The 22,049-nt window shown below is 37.0% G+C and overlaps 1 protein-coding gene across 8 annotated transcripts in view; it reads right to left on the bottom strand.

The window, feature by feature from the left end:
- ATP2B1 (ATPase plasma membrane Ca2+ transporting 1) overlaps positions 1 to 22,049 on the bottom strand; it is a 61,632-nt gene that overhangs the window by 12,530 nt on the left and 27,053 nt on the right. For all 8 annotated transcript variants that reach the window (XM_071552103.1, XM_071552108.1, XM_071552109.1 and 5 more), the window contains exons 3-15: positions 17,750 to 17,947; positions 16,682 to 16,936; positions 16,475 to 16,600; positions 15,980 to 16,123; positions 13,242 to 13,280; positions 12,755 to 12,916; positions 11,183 to 11,397; positions 9,786 to 10,028; positions 7,154 to 7,395; positions 3,533 to 3,770; positions 2,455 to 2,634; positions 2,282 to 2,369; positions 1,853 to 1,959 (exon numbers count right to left, since the gene is read on the bottom strand). In XM_071552103.1, coding sequence (XP_071408204.1) covers positions 1,853 to 1,959; positions 2,282 to 2,369; positions 2,455 to 2,634; positions 3,533 to 3,770; positions 7,154 to 7,395; positions 9,786 to 10,028; positions 11,183 to 11,397; positions 12,755 to 12,916; positions 13,242 to 13,280; positions 15,980 to 16,123; positions 16,475 to 16,600; positions 16,682 to 16,936; positions 17,750 to 17,947 — 2,237 coding nt within the window. The remainder of the gene's footprint in view (positions 1 to 1,852; positions 1,960 to 2,281; positions 2,370 to 2,454; positions 2,635 to 3,532; positions 3,771 to 7,153; positions 7,396 to 9,785; positions 10,029 to 11,182; positions 11,398 to 12,754; positions 12,917 to 13,241; positions 13,281 to 15,979; positions 16,124 to 16,474; positions 16,601 to 16,681; positions 16,937 to 17,749; positions 17,948 to 22,049) is intronic.

The raw sequence follows: 22,049 nt of genomic DNA, 5'->3' as shown, positions 1-22,049 counted from the left end.
TTCACTTTGATGCACCATGTCTGAAGGATTCCTTTAATGTAAGTATCAAGAGGCCTACAGAATCAAGTTCTGCTTGCTAGTTCTACTCAAGCATGGGAAAACGTGAACATACATACAAAAGAAATACTGTTGTCTTCAAAATAAAGACCTCAATAGAAATCCCCAAGTCAATGATACAGACTCACTACGTTCCCCAAAGAAACGTTACAGAACCCTGTTCAAGCTGAAGGCCACCAGATGGTGCAGTGCTACACAGTTCAGGCTCTGGCCTAACCAAGTTTGCTGTATGGATTCCAGTAGCAGGCAACACATGTGCTCTGAACACAGCAGAATGATAAACATTACCAAAAACCTTTTGCAGAAGAGCATTAGCATTACACAGTGGAATATGCAATGTCATTGCATATGCATTGCAATGCAATATGACATTCTTAAATTTTAAGCACCTGTAGTCTCCCACAGCATCCAAACAGTTAAGACTTCCATGTAACACCTAGTTCAAGGAGTTTTGCTTTTGCTTTTGGCATTTCAAACCCACTAACTCAAGCAAATTTAACAATCCTTATGCTTCATTTATATTATTTTGCAAAGAAAATGAGTCACCTGCACAGCTATGTGTGCACATTAAAAGGTACCTTTACATTTCATAAACCGGATGGTATATTTAAAGTCCTATTTTGATAAGCAGTTATGAAAAGTAGTTTCTTAGATAATGAACACAGCAACTGCAGAAACCATTTAAGTTCTAGGAGATGAAAAGTAAAAGGCCCCAACAGTGGCAAATACAGCAGCTATGCTTTAGCAGAATACTACTTATTAAGGCAAGACTGTTACAGTCTAGCTGTTAAATTTCACATATAGCTGTTAAATTTGTAAGTCCTGCTTTTGAAAAATGCTCCGAGAGAATGATGTGAAGGCTCTTCCTCTTCCCATCTTTCCTCTCAAGATTATAATCTGAGTCAGTGCATCTGCACATGGTTTAGGAGGAGTGTGGTCCTCATTTTGTCTTTCCCTTCAAATGCTTAATAATGAATTTTTAAAGACTACAGTGACTGGCTAGCCCCAAACTGTACCTTTTCAGCTTAAGACTGAGAAGGAATCTTGTGGCAAAAGGAAGGCTGAGGAACCTATTTTACCATGCCTTGAAAGAAACAGAAGAAAGCTGAAATCTACATACTTAAGGCACGAATCTATCTAGTATTAGCACTTAAAAACTAACACATGGTTTGGCAACCATTGTGAAAGGGTAGTTGAGAATTTAAACTGAGAAAACCACATAATCTAAGGAATCGTCTAGACAAGTGCAGATCCTAGATTGTCATAAAATACTACTTCTTCAGTTGTACTTCAGATGTACTAGACATGGCCTCCAAAGCCATCTTAAACATCAACTGGCAGTCTCTTTCATTATGGTATCCCTGTTCCTATGTATAATTTCATGGGAAACAGATGATTAAGCTCATCCCATATTGCACATAAGCTTACTCAAAGTCGACACAGTATGCTATTTAACACCTGAAGTAATTTTATGCTGAACATATCTGATTTCAGATATCTTGAGTATCAGTAATTCTGTTCTGACACTTTGTAATAAACATTTTTGTAAAAGGTTTTTGACTGGCACTTGAATCTGCACTTTCTAAGTTTTATTCAATGGCAAATGCCACAAGGACATTTTCCATCAAATAAAAACATGGGTAAGTTGGGAGAAAAAGTAATTAGTATTAAGTGTGAGAGAAGTTGACTTCATCTTAATTGCATGTTAGCCTCATGAAACAAGGTTCTTTAATATTAAGTGTTTTGATAAGTTATTGATAAAATAGTACAGATTTAAAAAAAGAAAAACCCTTACCATAGCAAATCCAACATCTGCCTTCTTCAGAGCTGGACCATCATTGGTACCATCACCAGTTACTGCTACAACTTGCCTCTGGTCAAAGACAGTGCTGTCAATTATACCTAAAATAAAATGACATAGCAGCATTGCAGTTTGAAATTAACAACACAGGAAAGATTAAACTTGAAAGAAATCTAGTTTTTGTTTTCCTCAGTAATGAAAAAATTCAAAACCCAAGCCCACTCCCCCCAAAAAAACCCTCCAAAAAACCCCAAACCCATCAAAAAACCAGCAAACAAAACAAAACAAAAAAATCAACAGCCACAAAAGATAGTTCTACACTTGGCTCCATTTCTCAAGCCGGAAAAAAAAAACAAACAGTTGGCAACACCTTCATAGGTGTTTCCCTATTTTTTCCCCTAAGGTCAGAGAGTTTTTACTTACCTTTTACTAGAGTGTGTTTGTCAGTGGGAGAGGATCTTGCAAGAACACGAAGCTTTGGCCAAATTTTATCTATTCGCTCTTGCTCTATCTGCAAAAAGACCATTGGTTATATTTTACAGTTAAGAGACTTAGACTATATCTCTTTATCTACTTCATATAGTCAGTCTGCTTACCTCTCCTTTTTCATTGCGTATTCTCCTGTTAAAGTCTTTGCCCTCTAAACACAGGAAGTCTTCACCAGGATTCAGAATACCACATTTTAATGCAATAGCACGAGCAGTGTTAATGTTATCACCAGTGACCATACGTACAGTTATGCCTGCACGTTGACACTTCTTTATTGCATCAGGTACCTGTAAGCAAGGAAAAATCCCGCAGGCACAGAGATTCTCTATTAGCTGAATAAATCTAGACATGCGAGTAAAAAAGAATGTCTATGGCTCAGGTCAGGATAACGCTTACTTTACAATGAAGACTGCAGTTATGGACAATTTAAAAAAATTAAATGCCTTAACATAATTCTTTTCCTAAAAAACACATAAATAGCAATCCTGGCAAAGAAGCTTTATATTCCTGTTATGCCACTTCCCCTCCCCCCTGCAATTTTTCAAAGACTCATAAATACTTTTTCAGTATTCAGACATACCACAAAAATCCTCACAACACATTAGGGTCTGCTGAGTACTGGCACTTCATTTAGAAGCTGTGAAATAAATACAGCTTATACCCCACTGCTTCACCCATGACTTTTACTACGAAATGACAATACTGCAGATCAGCCTAGAGTTCCACTTATATGTAGCATAAAAGCTTTCACTATCAAAAAACTTTTTAGACCTCAACAACAAGCCAAACTCCTCTTACCCTCAGTTCTCAGGTGACAAAGTCACCTCTCTCCATCATTCCCCATGAGAAGCTGGCAACAAGCACAAAGATTAATACTATCCTAATCAAATAGTCCTAATATTATAAGGGGTAACAAAAATGTTAAGTTGTTCCATTTACTGAGACCCTGCACAGTAAGCACCTTAAGTTATTAGTTTGTACAGAGCTTCAGTAACACAGCATAAGTGACATTAAGTAGTTTTAATCTGCTTTTATAGCTCCATTAACTTTCCCCTCAAGAAATTAGATTTTCATTTATTAACTATGCTTAAGACACACAATTGCAGTTCAGTTTCTTGTACTCTGCATGATGAACAACATGAATCTCTTGCAACAGAATCACTGCAGCTTAGTTGGTGACCGTACCTCAGGTCTCACAGGATCTTCAATGCCAACAACTGCAATGCATGTCAGACCAGTAACAATATCATTTTCGTTGTCCCACTCTGGCTCAGGCTCCCCTGCTGGGAAGTCTCTGAATGCCAGGCAGATCGTTCTGAGACCTTCAGAAGCCATTGGCTCAATTACAGTTTTCACAATATCATCACGGTCCCTAGGTCTAAATACCTTTGGTTCTCCATTAGCACTCAGTATTTTGAAGCACCTGAAAAGAAACGTTTAAAGAGTTATCAAATGTTAACCAGTAGTTCAACCTGTTCAATGTCTTATTACTGAACTCCATTAGGTCTCCATAAGCTTTGTTTTCACCAAGCTCTCACACATGCCCAAAAAGCCAGTAGTGGATCTTTAAGGCAATCTTCTGCATATGCATGTAATTTCTTCCCAATTGCAAAACATACTTTCCTTAGAAACTTAACTGAGCCAGTCATCCTAGATGAAAGTAATGCCTGATCAATTTAGGATACAAACATGAGTTACCTCCCAGAATAATCCATTTCTGCATTGTATGTAAACAGACTGGTGCTTGCACTGGTTGAGTCAGGCAGTCCAGTTTCAAGTTCAACAAAATAATCCCACCTTGTTAACAGCTGTACAAGTCTCAGAAGTACAGTCCGCTTCTAGAATTTGCATGTGCTCCTTAAACAGCTGTAAGCACTAAACTTGCAGCACTAAAAGCAAACTCTCAGTACTGTTACCCTTAAGAGCAGAAAGATTTGCACCCCTTCTCCCCTCCAGTCTAAGTGCAGAAAATGCAGAGAGCATCTGGCCTATGTGGCAATGTGAAGGATTAAATTAAAAAAAACCCACTTCAACTGATTTAAATGTTTATATGAGACTAGATTCAACATCATGCATTCTAGCATTTCAACACATGCTCTTTTAATTATTTTTGTTCATGCCAAAGATGCCACTGCTTTCATAGACAGCATATATACTTTACCAATATTGATACCAAATATTTTGACCAAGAAATTTAGTCTTGTTCATATGTGTCCTTTGCAAAGTTTTGCCATAAAGGCACACCATACACATTTTATTTATGAATTATTGCTAATGCAGCACTGAAAAAAAAAGTAAGAAATTATTACTTCAGATCTGGAGATCTGTGAAGATGACTACTGTTACATTTAAGTGTTTACTCCAAGGATTTAGGGAATTCCCTAAAAGTTTCCACCTCATATAGGAAATTAAAATGAAGCAGTCTTTTAAAGCCTCAAAACAGCTATCATAATTGAAATTTGAAGTCTATCTGAATTTCCTGATTTTGGTTATCCGTTTGAATGTAGCACTCCTGAAATCTTAAATCAGGCATGATTATGAGACAAATTCCCCAAAACTCAGGCTGCTGGCATAAATAAGGGCATATCCACACAGGAATGATCTTAAGTGGAAGGCTGAACCAGAAGCACCCATTGATTACTGCTACCTTCACCCTAATCATATCCCCACTATAAACTACATGTGCCACAAATTCTTCTGGCCTGGTAAGATTCGTTCAGTGCTTGATCTTCTAAGGAGGAAGTAGTTTTGTTCAGAAAAAAACATACTTGAGCCAAGTTTTTCTTCAGTTGGTGTCTAGCTTGGTTCTTAGAAAACCACTGTCTGATATTACAGGTGTGCAATTGAGATGGAGACATGGGTTTGGTCTTTGTCTCTCAAGATCATGTAGACCTGAGCCATTAGGTCCTAATCAGCACAGCACTTACAGAAGGAGATGCCAATAGAAGTCTAGCAGTTTAGTAGTTAACTAAACTTAAGCATTCAGTGAAACGTTTTGCAGAATCAGGGGCTGATGTAAACAGTTTTGTGCAACAGAATTACTGATCGTTAGCTTTGTGAGAAAGTTTCTTTCTAGCAGCGGTAAGCTGGATATGTTGGCGTGGAAGTTGAGGAGCCATGCAAGGAGTGACTAGGGACACTGGGCTTGTTCAGGCTGGAAGAAACTGAGGAGAGACCTCATCATTGTCTACAACTTCCTTATGATGGGAAGCCAGAGAGGCAGCCACTGATCTCTTCTCTGTGGTGACCAGTGACAGGACCCAAGGGAAGGGCATGAAGCTGTGTCAGGGGAAGTTTAGGTTGGATATTAGGTTCTTTGCCCAGAGGGTTGCTGGGCACTGGAACAGGCTCCTGGTGGAAGTGGTCACAGCACCAAGGCAGTCCAGCAAGTGTTGGGACAACACTCCCAGGCATATGGTGTGGTTTTTGGGGTTTCCCTGTGCAGGATCAGGAGTTGGATTCGATGATGCTTGTGGGTCCCTTTTGATTCAGGATATTCTGTGATTCTGTCAAGTATGTGACTTAATGGTAAGGAAACAAAAAGTGCTCTATTTGAAAGTCTCTGCTTTTTCTCTACTCTTATTAGTGACTGATTTGTCATATAAATGTTCATATTGAAATTTCGGTGTTCAAGAATAGTCATACATGTTATAATAAAGAAGCAGCACAATTCTCAAACCAGGTAAGTTATTCAGTGCATACTCTGAAGTAGTTTTCTATTCGCATACTATTCCAACAGTATCCAAATCAGTCTAGGTTTTCTTTTTCTTTGTCATTATTATTGCCTTATTATTTATTTTCTTATCTCAGTTATGAAGTCAAGTGGACCACGTGAATCTAGGATGAGTGAATTCCAGCAACTTCTCCAGTTCAATTGCTCAATATACTAAGTTACTTCTACCTTCAGAAGTATTTTGTAATGCAAATAAAGGCATACTTTTTCACCCATGAGATTTGGCTTAAAATCTAGCTATGCAAAAAATTCACAGACTAAGTTCCATATCAAAAGGAACAAGAATCCTTTACTGATTGACCTTTTGTTCTCAGCACTAAACTGAGGGGAAGGAAGAATTCATGTTTTTAATTTAGTGCATTAATACTTTGCTAGGTAATTATTTGGACAGCTATTAGCAAGCAAAAAGGTAAACTGAACTGATGAACATAATCAATGTGCTACTCAGACTACAAATAGTTTGACATTAGAACCAAAACTGGCCCCCCTTACAAACTGCTATTCCTAGAGACCACTACGCATACATGCTTGAAGTCTCTCCTCACCTAGTTAGGAGTTACCACATCTGCTTTCACACCTATAAAGGTTTGCCCTAGGCGTGCTTAATGCTCACTAAGTCTAATCTCATTCTAATAAATCCTATAGATGAGCAGATGGATAAGGAAACAATTTGCTTTGTCACATTAAAACTCCTCAAGTTTCTTCATTCAAGTTCAACCTTTTGCTAAAATGATCAACTTGGATATCAGCTTGCACAATCTAAGTAGTGGTATACTAAAAGTAATCACTGTTCAAAGGTACGAGTGCTTTCTGGAATTCAGGCTTATCAGCTATTGGGACTTTACCGGAAGATGGATGAGCATTTATGAACCACACCTAGAAGTAAACAGTTTATCTAAAGAACAGATCAATTCATACATGCTATCAGAAAAGAGTTTACAAGAGGTTAATAGTTTCGATTAAGAGGACAAATAGTTCGCAGACTGACTACGGCACAACGTTGTTTGGCCTCCTCACCTATCACAACATTTAGCCAAATTTAAGTGCTGAATCACAGCAGTAGTTGTTCTTACTTTTTAAGAACTATCTCAGAGGCACCTTTACTGAATATCCGGAAACTGCCATCAGAGTTTTTTAACACAGTACTCATAGATTTTCTAACAGAGTTGAAGGTGTACACTTTGTACAAATCCTCTTCTGGTATCTCATTTCTTACGTCCTGATAATCACGTTTTAAATCCAAGAGCAATCCCAGCAAGGCACATTCAGTCTTATTTCCAACATGACGTGGTAGGCCACCTTCTTTTTCAGGAGGCTGCAAGAAGAACCATCATTGATTAGGAGGTTAACTTCTAAACCACTGAAGCACAGCATTTAGAAAACAAGGAATGCCAATCTTAGCTCTGAGATGGGCAAGTTTAACTTTTTCAGTAATTACTTTATAAATTCCTATGAGTCATGACCCAAAGTCATCCTGCTGCTTTTTTAAAGTAACTTCTGTACCTGTTTTGGATCCTTGAGCCTGCTTCTCAGACTCCAAAATCATCCATTAAATTTGTATTGATCTCAACATGACCTTTCTAGAAGGCATTTTCTATTACTTGAAATACTTACCTGATCATTGAGTGTAGACCCTGAAAAATTATTTTGGATTCTAGAAGTACAGATAAATTCACATAAACAGCTTTAAGCAAGCTAAATTGCATTATTTCTGCTGAATTAAAGTATGCTTCTCCTGTAATAATTCTTCCTCAATGACTTAGACTATGATCACAGCACCTGTTAGCCTTCTTCTGAACAAACTAAGTCTTTAAGCTTCTTAAGTCTCACTACAAGTTCTGTTTTCCAGGCCATGGCCTATTTAACCGGAGAGAGTTCAGAAACAAGTTTCCAACCCTTTAATACCAGAACATGTTTCTTATCTCGGCAATGTGGGATATGCATAGACTAGTTCTGTAAGTAAAGGAGTATTTCTCTTGAGATATTTGAGCTTATAATAACTGTAACACCGCAGTGTAGTTGCAGCAAAAAAGGGAGAAGCACTTAGTCTGACATGCCTCAGGCAGCTAGAGTTGAAGCATATTAATCATAGTCACTGATCCATTTCCATTGTTCAGAGCTGCAAGATTTTGAATTTGACTGCACTGAATAATCACACTTTCAAAATGTTCGCTTTAACATGCAGTTTAAGATGCCCAGTTCTGGGACAAGTATCTGGAGAAGTATCGAAATCCAGGCGCAAGTACATCCATGGCACACAAAGATAATACAGGACTCAAGCACTGGATATATGAGGAGAAGCTGAAAGGGCTGAGATTGTTCAGTCTGAAGAAGACTCAGGGGGAGAAACTTATCAGAATGTATTAAATGCTTGAATAAGACAGGTGGGTGGAACAATGGTAAAGACTACCAAGCTAGACTTCATAGTGGTGACCAGTGAGAGGACAACTGGCAATGGCTACAGAACTGAAGCTCTTGAAATTCCATTTTAACATAAACAAACAGCTTTTTACTCTAAGGATAGTCAAATACTTGATCATGCTGCCCAAAGGTTGCAGAGTCTCCATCCCTTGAGATTCTTAGAGCCTGACTAGACATAGCCCTGAGCAACATGCTCTGGCTGATCCTGCTCTGAATCAGGGGGACTAGATCAGACTATCTCAAGCAGTCCCCCTTCAGCCCTCTCTGATTTTGTAAAGCAGACTAACTCTGACCACAGTGAACACCATTTGATTAAAATTGTTGGAGTAAGGGATGTGGTCAGTATATATGCAGCTAGGTGGGACTTTTTTTTTCTTGCTTTAGAAAATAGACTGTGAAAATCCTCACATGCTATAACTCCTCAGTAGTATTTCCATCTTTTTTCAGAGAAATCAGTGCTGTTAAACTTGACATGCCATTTCAAGTACTGCTATTGAGGAAATTCATTCAGAGGTACCATTTTTATTGGCTGAAAAGGAGCTTTTGGTTGGAGTTTTCACTGCTATTTGTGCACAAAGCATTCATAGTGGAGGCTTCTACTAAATACTGAAGTGCTGATTTCTTTACAAATCCTATTTATAATTTTCTGCCTTAAAAAGTATAGATTATGCAACATACTGAAATATTTACAGCAAGGAAGCTATGTTTAGAGTTTCAGAAAACAATGCACACAAAAGCACTAAATAGTCCAGTATTTAAAATGTGTAATGGTCCACTTTTTTTTTTAATTATTTTGCAAGTGTCCAACAAGATTTGAGCAAATATGTTACAATTCCAAAGCCTATAAACTTATGGAACAGTTATCTGGAATAAAGATCCATGAAGATCCTCAACTACACTTACGTTTTTTTCCTTACATTCTGCTTAATGTTGTACTACTCCTAAATGTTTATTTTCAAGTAGCACTCAAATCCAGCCAAAACACTTCAAGTAAGATAAACAGCCTCATTTATAAAAACAAACTTAAGACACAACTGTGAACTTAAAGGAAGTTATATTCCTGAGATAACTGTCTCTTTGAATTATCAGCTCTAACTGAAATAAGCTATTTTTTCCATTGAGTCTCAAATGAAGGGTTGAGCAATCTACAGCAGGTACAAAATAATTTACGCTGCATTGTGCCACCCACTTACACTTAACTGCCTACCTTGTGGCCACCAAGCCATTTGCATCTTTTGAGAAAGCTATTTAGTTATCTTGACTGGAATGAAGAAATCCACTTACCAGTATTTTGGAAGTGTAAGCACAATTAACAGAAATTCCTGTCACAAGGTAAGCCATAGTTTTCTCTGGAATAGCTTCTGGTTCTGGAATTTTTTTATAATGTTTTTCATTGATGTAGGCTTGGACCACTGTCATTCTGTTCATGGTCAATGTTCCTGTTTTATCTGAGCAAATAGCTGTTGCATTGCCCATTGTTTCACATGCATCCAAATGTCTCACCAAGTTATTATCTTTCATCATTTTCTAAGGAAATAAAAGCAGTTAACAGCAATTCATGATCATTACTTCACATTTCAGAAATTCTCATTTAGTAAGTCCAGTCTTACACAGCAGTTTCAGAAAACACTCAGTCTAAGTTATCTGGCATCTTTCAGAGGAAAAATTTGTAGCTGCCACACTCAGTAACGATTCCTTTAAGTCTATCATGTCTCAGTAAACTTCATTTTGAACAAAGTATATGAATACAGTCTTAATCTCCTGTATCTGCACATCACAGTGACTACTGATACTATTCAGACTTTTATCAGCAAATAGTTTTTGACAATATTTAGAAATGGACGTAAAGTTTGAGCCTTATCAGATAAAATCTTTAAAAATTCTTTCTGCTTACAAGAAATAAATAAGCAGTGTTAGACCTATCTGAACATCAGATAACACAGATGTCAAAGATGCTAGATTCAGACTTATAATCAAATAGAAATTGGGAGCCTAATGTTTCAACTAAAATAGTGAGGCTTACACAAGTTTCATAGGTTAAATATTGCTTTGAATTCTTTACTTAATAGGCTTGTATAATATTTTCACTTCTAAGAGGCAGATTAAGTTGAAATTCTACAATAACAAGGCCACTACTAGTTAGTGATGTAAGTTTAGAACACAGCCTAAGCAACCAGTCATTAAAATTAGATTTTCAGAAAAATAACCAGTCTCAGCATGTTGAAGCAGTAAGACAATTAAGAAAACAAAGAGCTCAAGTTAAAAAACATGCTGTTTAATAAACAGCTAAATGTTTCATAATATTCCATCTTCAAAGGCAAATCAATCTGGAAGCTTTTGTAGCAGTTGCTTAACATGTTAGCTAGGTAAAGTTCAAGTTTACAAATATTATCTACAAACTCTTAGACATCTATTTATTGTAAGCAAATGCTACAATGCTATGTACTGAACCCATTCATCTTTAGATGGTGACAACAAGCTGGCAATGCTTGCTGTTCATGTCAGTGTGTATTCAGAGATGAGAAAAAGTACTGCATGAGAATTCTTTGCAGGTCAGGGAAACAAAAGCTTCTTCCCAGTCTGCTACATATACATATGATGCAGCATAAGTCAGTTTAGATCTAACAGCTGGTGAATACACCTACATACCTTTAACATCTATTCCCCCTCTATCCACTTACCTTAACAGAGTAAGCCAGAGATATAGTGACTGCAAGTGGAAGACCTTCTGGTACTGCCACCACCAAGACTGTAACTCCAATAATGAAGAACTTCACAAAATACTGAATATAAATTGGTGTACATTCAGCAAGCCAAGGTCTCTTCTGAACCCAGAAGGTATCAATTACAAAATATAACACAAGGATAATGACTGTGATTGCAGACATCAACAAACCTTTTTAAAAAGAGAATAAACAGTTTTCAGAAATTGTCTCAAATATTTGGCAATACAGACTGTAGGTAAGTCAAAAACAAAGTACTTTTGCCTTCGTAGAAGCTAGTTTATAACTAAGATTTTAAACAAGCAAGTCAAAACACTGAGGTGGTTCTCAGGGCTGTTTTAACTTCCAATGCAAGTATTTCCTCATGCCTTTCACCTAGCAATTTCTAAATCTTTTTTTTTCTTCCATTTAATTGAAAAGCATAGAGCTAATTATGAATCAGTGAGACCAATATGCAAAGTCAACTGACTAAGCAGAATAAGAAGTGAAAAAATTCATCAGACCTTTAATGATTGTACTTCTAATTGATTCGGTAGAGTGCTTCAGTGCATGCACTGGCTCAAAGCAGCAGAACAGAAAAAAAACCATGTGTGAAGACGATGAGTATTAAGGGTATGTGGGAAATTACAATGGGTAAAAAGATACAGAGGAAAACAAGAACTCTTGAAAGAAATGAAAAAAAAATGTTTGACAAGAACAGTAGTTTACACTAAACATACCAAGGAAGCTTTGTTCAGCATGTTAGTACAAGTTCCAGAAAAAAATTAACATTGCTATACATAACTATGGACTAATACAGCTAAAAGTTTAATTGCTTTGTCCTCAGACTGTAACAGTCTAATAGTACAGATGCTGAAGTCAGCCCTTTTTCAGCTTCTACAAGTTCCTTCTAGTTGGAATCTTTCAACAATTCTGCATGGACCATGTAGACCTGAAATATTTGAATTAAACCACTACACACTAGGTAATAGACCCTAAAATTTACACTAAACTACACCATTCTTTTACTCTACTGTCAAGAAGCAACAATATTTTGATAAGACAGCTGAATATTATCTGGCAGTAAAGCAGGAAGTCAATAAAATCACTACATATCAGCAAAGCATATGTTATGTGGAAATTCCTAAGCCTCTGAAAGCACCAGAAATAACCTAGTTGACCCTACCACATTTTCTAGATTTCACTCAATTTACAGTTCTCTAGATACACTGCTAATTGCCATATCCTATCTAAAAAGACTTTTCTTAACATTTGTCCAGTGTTATGAAGTTGGAATTTTCTCTCCAGGAAGCAGGCACTCAAAAGCCTGAATCTATTTCCATCGAGCGAAAATAAAAGCCATCCACATGACACGGTCTGAGAGGCCATCAGCACACTCAGGCAGAACAGCATACTTCCATGCATTAGAACTCTGCTCCTAAGTAGCTAGCCTTGAGTGCTTTGTGGTTATTTTATCACCTCACAATCTATTCATGTTCCAACTTAATTCCAACATAACATCAACATAAAGAGCGTACTAAGACATCATACCTGCTTTTCCAATTTGAACTGCGAGCTTTGTGAGTTTGCCTTGGAGAACTGACTTTTCTTTCTTTGGCAAGTTTGCTTTCTTCTTGTCTTTCTCATCTCCATCCCCACTATCCTCACTCTTCAGTGGTTGCATTTCCATGGCTGCACCATCCTGAGCTTTCGCTAGAAGGTAAGATCAAAAAAAGTTTAACCAGTGAGAAGTCCCCCAAATCCATGGTACTTAAAAAGCTTAACACCAGTACTTTGTATTATCTGTATCCAGAGAGGCCATACTACACATGAATGTTTAAAGAAGTGTAATTGGTGTAGGTGCTAGAATACCAAGATCATTTAAGCATTTCTTTTGGGCAGGTTACCTTCTGGCATCTTTAGCATAAGCACTTTGAATCTGAAGATTCAATGTACATTTTCATAGGAAAGTCTGTATTCATTACATACACTGAGAAAACAGAGACTTGCAAGCAAGGATCAGAGAACCTGCATTTACCTTTGTTACGGTTTTCAACAGCTCCATCTTGCTTTTTACCTGTTCAGAGAGGGGAACAAGTTGTGTTTTAATCTGGCTATGCAGAATTCTTAATAGTGTTTATGTTTATATATAAGACTACATTACTCTGCTGAAACAAGCAACTGCATTAAAAAAAAAGTAAAAAACCATGTAAGTCAGCTCACAGAAACAGCTCATGTCAGTTTTTTGGACTTCACTTTTCCCACACAACACTGCTGCAGTATTAATGTACATTGGTTAAGTCTGCACAAATTACCGCGACACTTTGAAGATTTCCTCACAAGCAGTAAAAGACTTACTGACATTTTTCTAGGAAACATACTTGTTACATTAAAGAGATTTAAAGAGATTCTGGTGGCCTCCATCTTGCTCTGTTCTCTTAACACTTGCTACCAGTATCTGACTACTACTGTAAATTAACTGTAGATCTCACTTCCAGAATCAGTGCTTTCATACAACATTGCAGAAGCTACTGTAGCATAAAACATTTACAAATCTACTGGCAAGCTTAATGTAGCTACAGCACTGGATTACAGGATCTACACAAACATGAACATAATCTGTAGGCAATATACCACACACCAATATGAGAACAGCTCGAGTTCATAACAGAACACCACTCCTACCTCTGTTCGGAAAGGGAGTTCAACAAGAGATCATAAAGGACAGTAAAATAATGAAAGAATTTAACAACTGAAACATTACAGGTAACTGGAAGACCAACACAAAGGTTTGTTTGTTGGGGCTTGGCAAATGACAAACTTTACTTCTAAGTAGAGAAAGCAAGGGTTGTAACTACTATTTTGCGACAGCCTGAAATGAAAGCACAAAATTGAGGAACTTAGAACAAAACCCAGAAATTCACAGTATCAGTGATAACTCACCAAGTCTTTGGCCTTATGTTATGTAGATTGAAATTTACAAGAGTACTTAGGTAGAAGAAAATCAAGTTATCAAGCACATCTGGCATGACATTTAATGCCTCCACTACACTGGTACTGTAGACACACATAGTCAGATTTCTATACAAAAGATTTCCCCACAAGCATCCTCACAACAGCTGAAGAGAAAAAACCCCACTTTTATTTTCTCCAAAAGATGTCACTTCAGACTTCTTAAGAACTTGTTTCCTAATTTAGTATTTGTTTTTTCATAGTTCCCCTCTTCCTCTTACAGGAGCAAAGTTCTATACTTGAGTTGCTTGTAACTCCTTGTTGATTCATTAACTCCTTATACATACATTTGCTTTCACTCTGAATCGAGCTGTACACAGCCAACTAAATATAGTCCTTTTAATCTCCTTAACATTCACAGAAGCTAACTTAGTTTAACCTGAGTTTTACCACGAGAATCTTATTAGGCCCCTAACTTAAGAGAAAGAGGAAGCTGTCTATCTTGGGACACAAAAAACCCCTACAAGTGTTGAGACCCTCAACACCAAAACACTACTTACCAAAGAGATTTCAACTTATAAGATAATAAACTCTGTTGGAATATTAATAAAAGCTACCATCCTATATGTATCTCACATATAAACTGGTACTGTAATTTGCTTTGTCCCCTCTAAGTGGAAGAGCAAAGGACAGCAACTGTTGCACACTAAACCCTGGGAGTGTTGCAGGTCAGCTTTTACTGTTTACTATCACACTTGAGATTGAAACACATTTAGAATTTTCAATTCTTTTTTTAACAATTGTTCTGCCTTCTGAAGAAACTTACTACTTTTTTCAGGTTTCCAGGATCAGAATTGTAAAGTATTTGTGGGTTAGGACAAGACAAAAAACACTTTAAACCCATTTCCTGCATACAGCACAGACTTCAACAATTGCTTCTTTAGTTTGGAGGTTCCCTGAGATTCCTAAGCATATTTCTTTATAATTTCCATTATTCTTTTCATATTCCTTTGATGAAAAAGTATATTTTGATTTATATTTTTTGGTTCTGCTGCCAAGAACCCTCAGGCTCAGTCCTATCCAGTAGACCTCACAAAGTTTCTTGAAAAATTTTTACCGCAGTGAAACTCAGTCCTGATCATGCCTTGTGAGAGCTGGTATCAGAACATTACTGCTTAACATTTCTAAGCTTTGATCCTCAGGTTAAAGGATATGGCTTAGATAAATGACCTTATAATAAGGAAGACAGCACACTTTTCACCGAAGGGCTCCAAAATACACTCAGTTACAAGCCCCTCATCCCTCCAAAAATAAAGGTTAAAGAAAAGTGCTGCTAGGGATTTGCCTTGAGCATATCTCTGACCACTCAGAATTTCAGCTCTGAAAAGAAGAGGAGCAGCAGAAGAAGCTGTATGCCCATCTTTTATCAGAATCAGCCTCATATATGCTTAAATTATCCACAAACTTAGTAGTATCAAAGATACATTTTCCATAAACAAATATTTACTATTAGATATGAATCTACTTTGAAGTTACACAACATGACAGTTTTTATTTATAAGACATTTATTCGAAGTTAGAAGTTGCAAACTTTCCAAACTCTAATTGATCTATGAGATCTGAAGTTTAAATAAAAATCCATGCGACAAGAGTTAGTAGCAGTGATGGTGCACTCTCAGGTCACTGTTTATTCTGTGAAACCTACAGAAAGTATGAGTTTTAAAAAATTATTTCTAGCTGGAGATGACTAGAACCAAGTTTTTATCCAGAAACATTCAAGAATTCACCACTCCCACCCCAGAGATTTAAGATTATGATGCCTACTTTTCTTGTCCTTCTTCTCTTTTTCCTTCTCCTTCTCCTCTTCATCTCCTCCAGCCCCAAGTAAGGTAAAGATTATTCCAGTCTGAGAATTAACACCTACAGCAGTTACTACCATTCTTCCAGAGCCTTCCATCACATGTGTACCTGAAAGATTAAATCAGGTTTTCTACTGAGACTTGAGCAGTCATATGGCAGAGCACATAAGTACTTTAAGGAAATAAGTTCTCAAACTTCACATTGACGAAACAAAGATGTGTATATACACTACTGTGTTCCTCTAAAGCTTTAATTGCCAAAGCTATCTAGAAAGTAAAACCATAAGCAACTACAGAAAATGTTTGTCAGTTTTAAGTGTCTACTCACTCTGACAGTTTTGTAGTAGCTTTTGTAGTCAACAATGTATAGTTTTTGCTAGATTTTAACCTCAAAACTTTAAATAATCAGTTTACCCCACAAACAAGCCACTTTCTTCAAGCACTGTCATATGCTACACACCTGACAGCAGCATAGGATCTCTGTCCAGAGATTTCTTAACATGATCAGATTCTCCAGTCAGTGAGCTTTCATCAATTTTGAGGTCATTTCCTTGAATGAGCACACCATCAGCTGGTAAAAGGTCACCTGCAAGAGATCACTCATTATATGGACTGCAGTTCCTTTTGTAAAGCTACAGGAAAGTTAAAACTTTAAAAATATGTTTACCATATTTCACTTGTGCAATATCTCCAACAATTATGTCAGCTACTGGTATTTGGATGACCTGGCCACCTCTGATGACTGTGAATTTCTGTTCTTGTTCAATACGGCTCTGCAATCCCCGAAATTGTTTCTCTTTACTCCAGTCATTGAAAGCTGTTACTAATACCACACAAACTACAGATAGGAGGATTGCGGCTCCTTCAATCCAACCTGCTTCAGATTCCTCCTCTTCTTCACCAACATTTACTGATCCACATACTGCAGAAAACAGGTTTTAGATTTAAGAAACCTCATGCAGGCAAGTTATTTCAACAATAAAAAAAGTTGTGCCAAACAGAACAAACTACTAATAGCTGCTAAACATTTTCTGCGGTAGCATTCTTTGCAAAGTATCTTTCTTTTCTGTAAGGGTAACACACAAAGAAGCTAAAAAACCTGAAAGCTAGAGCAACTTGAGGAATTTAAACCACCCTGCTTATCTGAACACAAGAGAAGTTGCTACAGAAAGTTACCTGCCCTTATTATCTTGTTAAATGATGGCTTAAGAATACCAGACTAGTCCACCACCTTCTCAACATATCCCACACCATCTTTGTCTTAACAAGCCAGATATCACTGCAAAAATTCAGTTCAACGAAGGCCTGATCCCTTTATTTTCTGTTTAGAAGCAAACATATCTTCATTTCTTAAATTAGAAAGTTTCCACTGTCATATTGCAAATCAAGGAAAATTTAAGACTTGCTGACACCTCAAAGAAAGCCCATTACTACAAATTATGAATTGCTTAAATATTTGCAGCAAAGCTAAAAAAAAACCCCATTCACACAGAAAGATTGCTGGATTTAGAGAAATCCTTGTTCCTGCTACTTGTAATTTACCTTTGGCATTATTTTGATCAGAACACAACCAGATTATGGCCAGGGAAAATTCACGTTGCCCTTTTAAGGCAAGCTAGAGTTTCAGTAGTGTGATCTCAATAAGGAACATTCAGATTTACAGTATAGCATGTTGGACTAGGAAAGCCAGTAGTATAATAAAGGTAGATACCTACTCATTAAAAACTTTACTTACATGATTCATTTCCTCCTGGAGGCTGGTAAAAAGAAAGGCCCAAGGATACTACAGCTGCAATTTCTAATATAATTAGTGTAACGTCCTGTAGTGCTTCCCATACTAACTGAAGAAATGTTTTTGGCTTTTTAGGAGGTATAAAGTTCTTCCCAAAAACTGCTTCTCTCCTTTCTATATCTGCTGGATTTCCACTTAAGCCTATTTAACAATAAGACAAAGTTAGTGACACTCACAAGCATTTCTCCCTCACATTAGAAGTAACTTATATTTACCATTCACAGAATCAAGTCACACTTTATATTTCAATAGCAATACAAAGAAGCCATATCTCAAATATAATTACATAAGTATTACCCTTAAGTCAGTCACTACCGAAAACCAGCTATACATAATTCTCACCTTGCCAAAATAAACTTGAAGGCCTACCTGCTTAATATTTCACTTAATATGACACAGCAACAGAGTAACAGTAACAGTAATGCACATACCTTCATTCAAAGTAGTTTGCAAGAGAAGAACATGAGTAGTTACTACTACTCAGACTGAGTAGCTTTAGCAAAGATCACAAAGCTTTAGGAAGACCATAGCCGTAAAGGCAGCACCATTCTCACCACAAAGATTCTGTATTCAGACACAACATCCTAGAACCCTAAAATTAATTTAACATTTCTAATTCTTACATTTGTGTATTCTTTATTATATAAAATACTGTTAAATCGTTGAAGCTCTCCAGGTATCAGGGGAAAGAGGCAATCACTTTATGATGCTGCTTCCACCTGGAGCAGTAGTTTTTTGCTCTTCTAAAGCTTCACTTTCTATCTCCTCTCACAAAGAGAAAGCTCATATTTAGCACTGTGCGGGGTCTACCACCTCAGTTTTGTACCTATCTTCTTTCTTATATGGCATACTTCTTTGAGTCCTCTTCTGCCTCAGTTCTCATAGCAACCTTAAGGGACAATAGCAGGCAAGGGTGAGGGGGCCTTCACTAAAGAGTACTGCATGCTTAAAGAGTTTGCCAAGACCTTAAAAAATAAAGGAATATCAACTATATTCAGTCCAAGGTTACGCACGCAAGGTCTTCTGTAAGTACCCCTGCTATTTACTCCTGTAATAGTTTCCACTTGCCTAACCTGCCATTCAGAATTAAGCCACTAGCACTAGCACTTTTCAAAGCAAAAATGGCCAAACACCCAGCATGCTTTTCAGGGCAAAGATCTGGGTACTTTAACCATATTGTCTCAAAGGTTATGATCAGCTCCTGCTTAAAGATAACCTTTTTCTTAGTAGCAATTCTTTTAGTAGTTCACCCAACTGCTTATTGAGAAAGGCATTGCAAACATCGTAGGTAATCAGTAAGACAGTAGCCACTACAACTGGCTTTAATCTAACAGACATTTCCAAGAATCATCACATGGTATTTCAAGACATTTCAAGACAACATAAGATATTTCAAAAGTGGGACTCGACACTTGTAAGTCCCTTCCAACGCAGCACATTCTGTGATTCTGTGAAAACACCTTGAAAAGACTACTGTATTACAAAGCTCAGTTTGAAAGGCCAACATCTGCTATGTAATCACTTAACTGAAAAGAAGCAAACATTTTCAAAAGTGAAACAAATTAATAATATATAAAGGAATTTATAATAAATTAGATTTACTCTAACACTTGATTCACCAATTCATGCCTTTGAAAGTTTAATCCAAAGAAGCAATTGTACTTAGCAGCCATAATTCTACACTCTTTGCATGTCAAGCTTTAAAGTGCTTACTTCCCCTCTCAGATCAAAGAGCACCGCAAGACTATTTTCAAAATTAAGCTACCTATTACAGGATCTACAGAAACTCAGGACAGCTTGGCCATTCCAAAAGGCTCAGCTATATTGCTGTTTTGCAATAGATACCACTTCTCTATTTCATTTAACATGGCAGAGTTTAGAAGATTTTTTACTTAGTGTCAGCAGCATCACTTTCCTCCTCCCTTCGCAGGGTACCACAGTGCAGAACATCAGAAGTGTACAGCACTGGTCTAGGAAGAATGAAAAGTGTTTCTCAACGAGGCTATATAATGTCAAGCTACTATCAGAACCCCTTAGTGAAGATTAGTAAATAAGTCTAGCAAAGATAAAAACCATTTGTATTTTTAGTATACACCATATTATACCATGCATCATTACTGAACTTGCTACATCTACCACACAGCTGGCAATGCCACAGTTAACACTGTACAGTCCTGAGGTCAAAACTACTGTGATTATATTGTTTGTTATGTATCTTAATTATGGTAATTTATGCTATTTGGGGTTAAGTTTTAAAAATATTAGGCATGGGACTAGTTAAATGTTTCATATACAAATTTTATTACAAATCTAGAAGCTACTAGACAATCAAAATTATGCTGACCTGTGGAAATATTGATGGTGGTTTATCCGTCCACAATATAAGATGGACTTTTGTCATTATAGATATGTCAAACATTCATTTTGTACATTGGTATACATGTAAGCAGTAAAGTCTGCTCAGTGTCCTGTTTTTAAGTAATACTAGTAAAGGACTGTTCCCATTTCTCATTTCAAAACAGACAGGTCTGATCCAAATTTTGCCTAAAAAAAGACATTACCTTACATTGTTAACAACTTCACAGCAAGAAATTAAGCAAGCTGAACTCATCCACTGTGTAGCATGTCAGAACTACTGTACTTTTCCTGTGAAGCCATTGGTAATTGCATAGCAGTCTATGTTTTGTATCATAAAGAATGCATCCTGATTAGGAAGAAGTGTCATGGGGCCTTGCAGATGTACACTCAAGATTTTAGAGAGCTAGAACTTGTGTAACACATAGCAGTTTTCTTCACAGATCTTGCTTAGACTTTTTTCCATTAGAAATGTCTCTTTTTCTATATTGAATTTGACAAAGCAGACACCTAGTTCTACCTTTACAAGAGCTCTCCAGTACTACCTCTGAGAAATTTATAGCAGCTTACCTGACAGAGTGGCTGGTTCTCTGAAGTTTCATGCAGTGATTTAAAGCAAAATTACACCTCTGCAGAGGACACAGCATTAACTCATCTTAATTAAACTTTTCTGAACTAATTAACATGTTCAAATGTTGAGGCCTTGGTGTGTTTATGAGCTTCTCTCACACTTAAAAAGAAAAGCCTGTGCCCTTTTATCAAGTCAGTGATTGTATTTAACTGATTGTAGTGAACATCTAAATGTCAAATCTTTTTGAAAGGTAAAGGCCTTGATCACACTGTGCTCAGTACTGCACAATCAATTTGAAGGAAATGGCATCTAACCCTTTCTACTTTTAGTATGCTGACACTCATTCACTCACCATGTGTTAACCTGTTCATTACACTAAGAGGCAAAGTGAAACCTGCAGCATATGAGTTTGGTGCTTAGTGCGTCACAGCTATCTAAAATCGTATGCCAACTTAGCTTGCAGATCACTGTAAAACAGGACTCAACTCTCATTTAAATTCCTGATTATAGAAAACTATATTCCTTTTCTCTGAGAAACTGCCTTTCAATACCATCCAACAGGTCAATAGGGTAACAAGAGACTATTGCTCCTTGTACTGCTTGTACACTGCAGTGCTCCACACACATGCACTGTTACTTTACAACTCCATTGATGCCAAGGAACAGAAGTTTGCACTCCTTATGTTTTACAAATTTCCTCATCCTGAAATTGATCTACTCCCATTCACTGATAGGTCAGCCATGCCACCTGGCTACTTTCAGTTTGGTAAGAAGATCCCAGTTTGTGTATTGATATAATTTCAGGAATCTGGAAATAAGGCTTCAAAAGCAGATCAAGCCAAAACATGCTAAATGCAAATGTACCCAGAGGTACCTTACGGCATTAGTAGGCTGTTCTTGGTCCAAGGAGACAAATCTTTTCATAGCATTTCTGAAGAACAGAAAGCAACGACTCTCCAGGATTAAGACAGCAGGTATTTTACTGCCATAAACATGACACCACGTTGGTTAAAAGCTATGTGAGTGCTTAAATGCAGACACACCACAACTTGCTAAAATCTTGATTTTGGTAATTCTCAATCACTCCCAACAGCAGGACTTCACAATAAGTTTCAGTTACTGTTTTTAAGTATTTTTATCTAACTATAGTTTACTGTAGTTGCTACAGTTTAGTGTAGATACTAAGTTTAAATATCTTCTGAATTGCGACTTGCATCTTTCACAAACTGACATGTACAGCTTTCACTAACACTGGAAAAAATTAGTAAGAGATGGCTGAGTCCTAAAAGAAAACTTCTGGAAGGTTCTCTGGAAGGA

Source organism: Pithys albifrons, chromosome 3 (assembly GCF_047495875.1).
Source record: "Pithys albifrons albifrons isolate INPA30051 chromosome 3, PitAlb_v1, whole genome shotgun sequence".
In the NCBI taxonomy this organism is placed as follows: Eukaryota; Metazoa; Chordata; class Aves; order Passeriformes; family Thamnophilidae; genus Pithys; species Pithys albifrons.
Note: the sequence above shows the minus strand (reverse complement) of the source record. Positions and strands in the feature narration are given on the sequence as shown.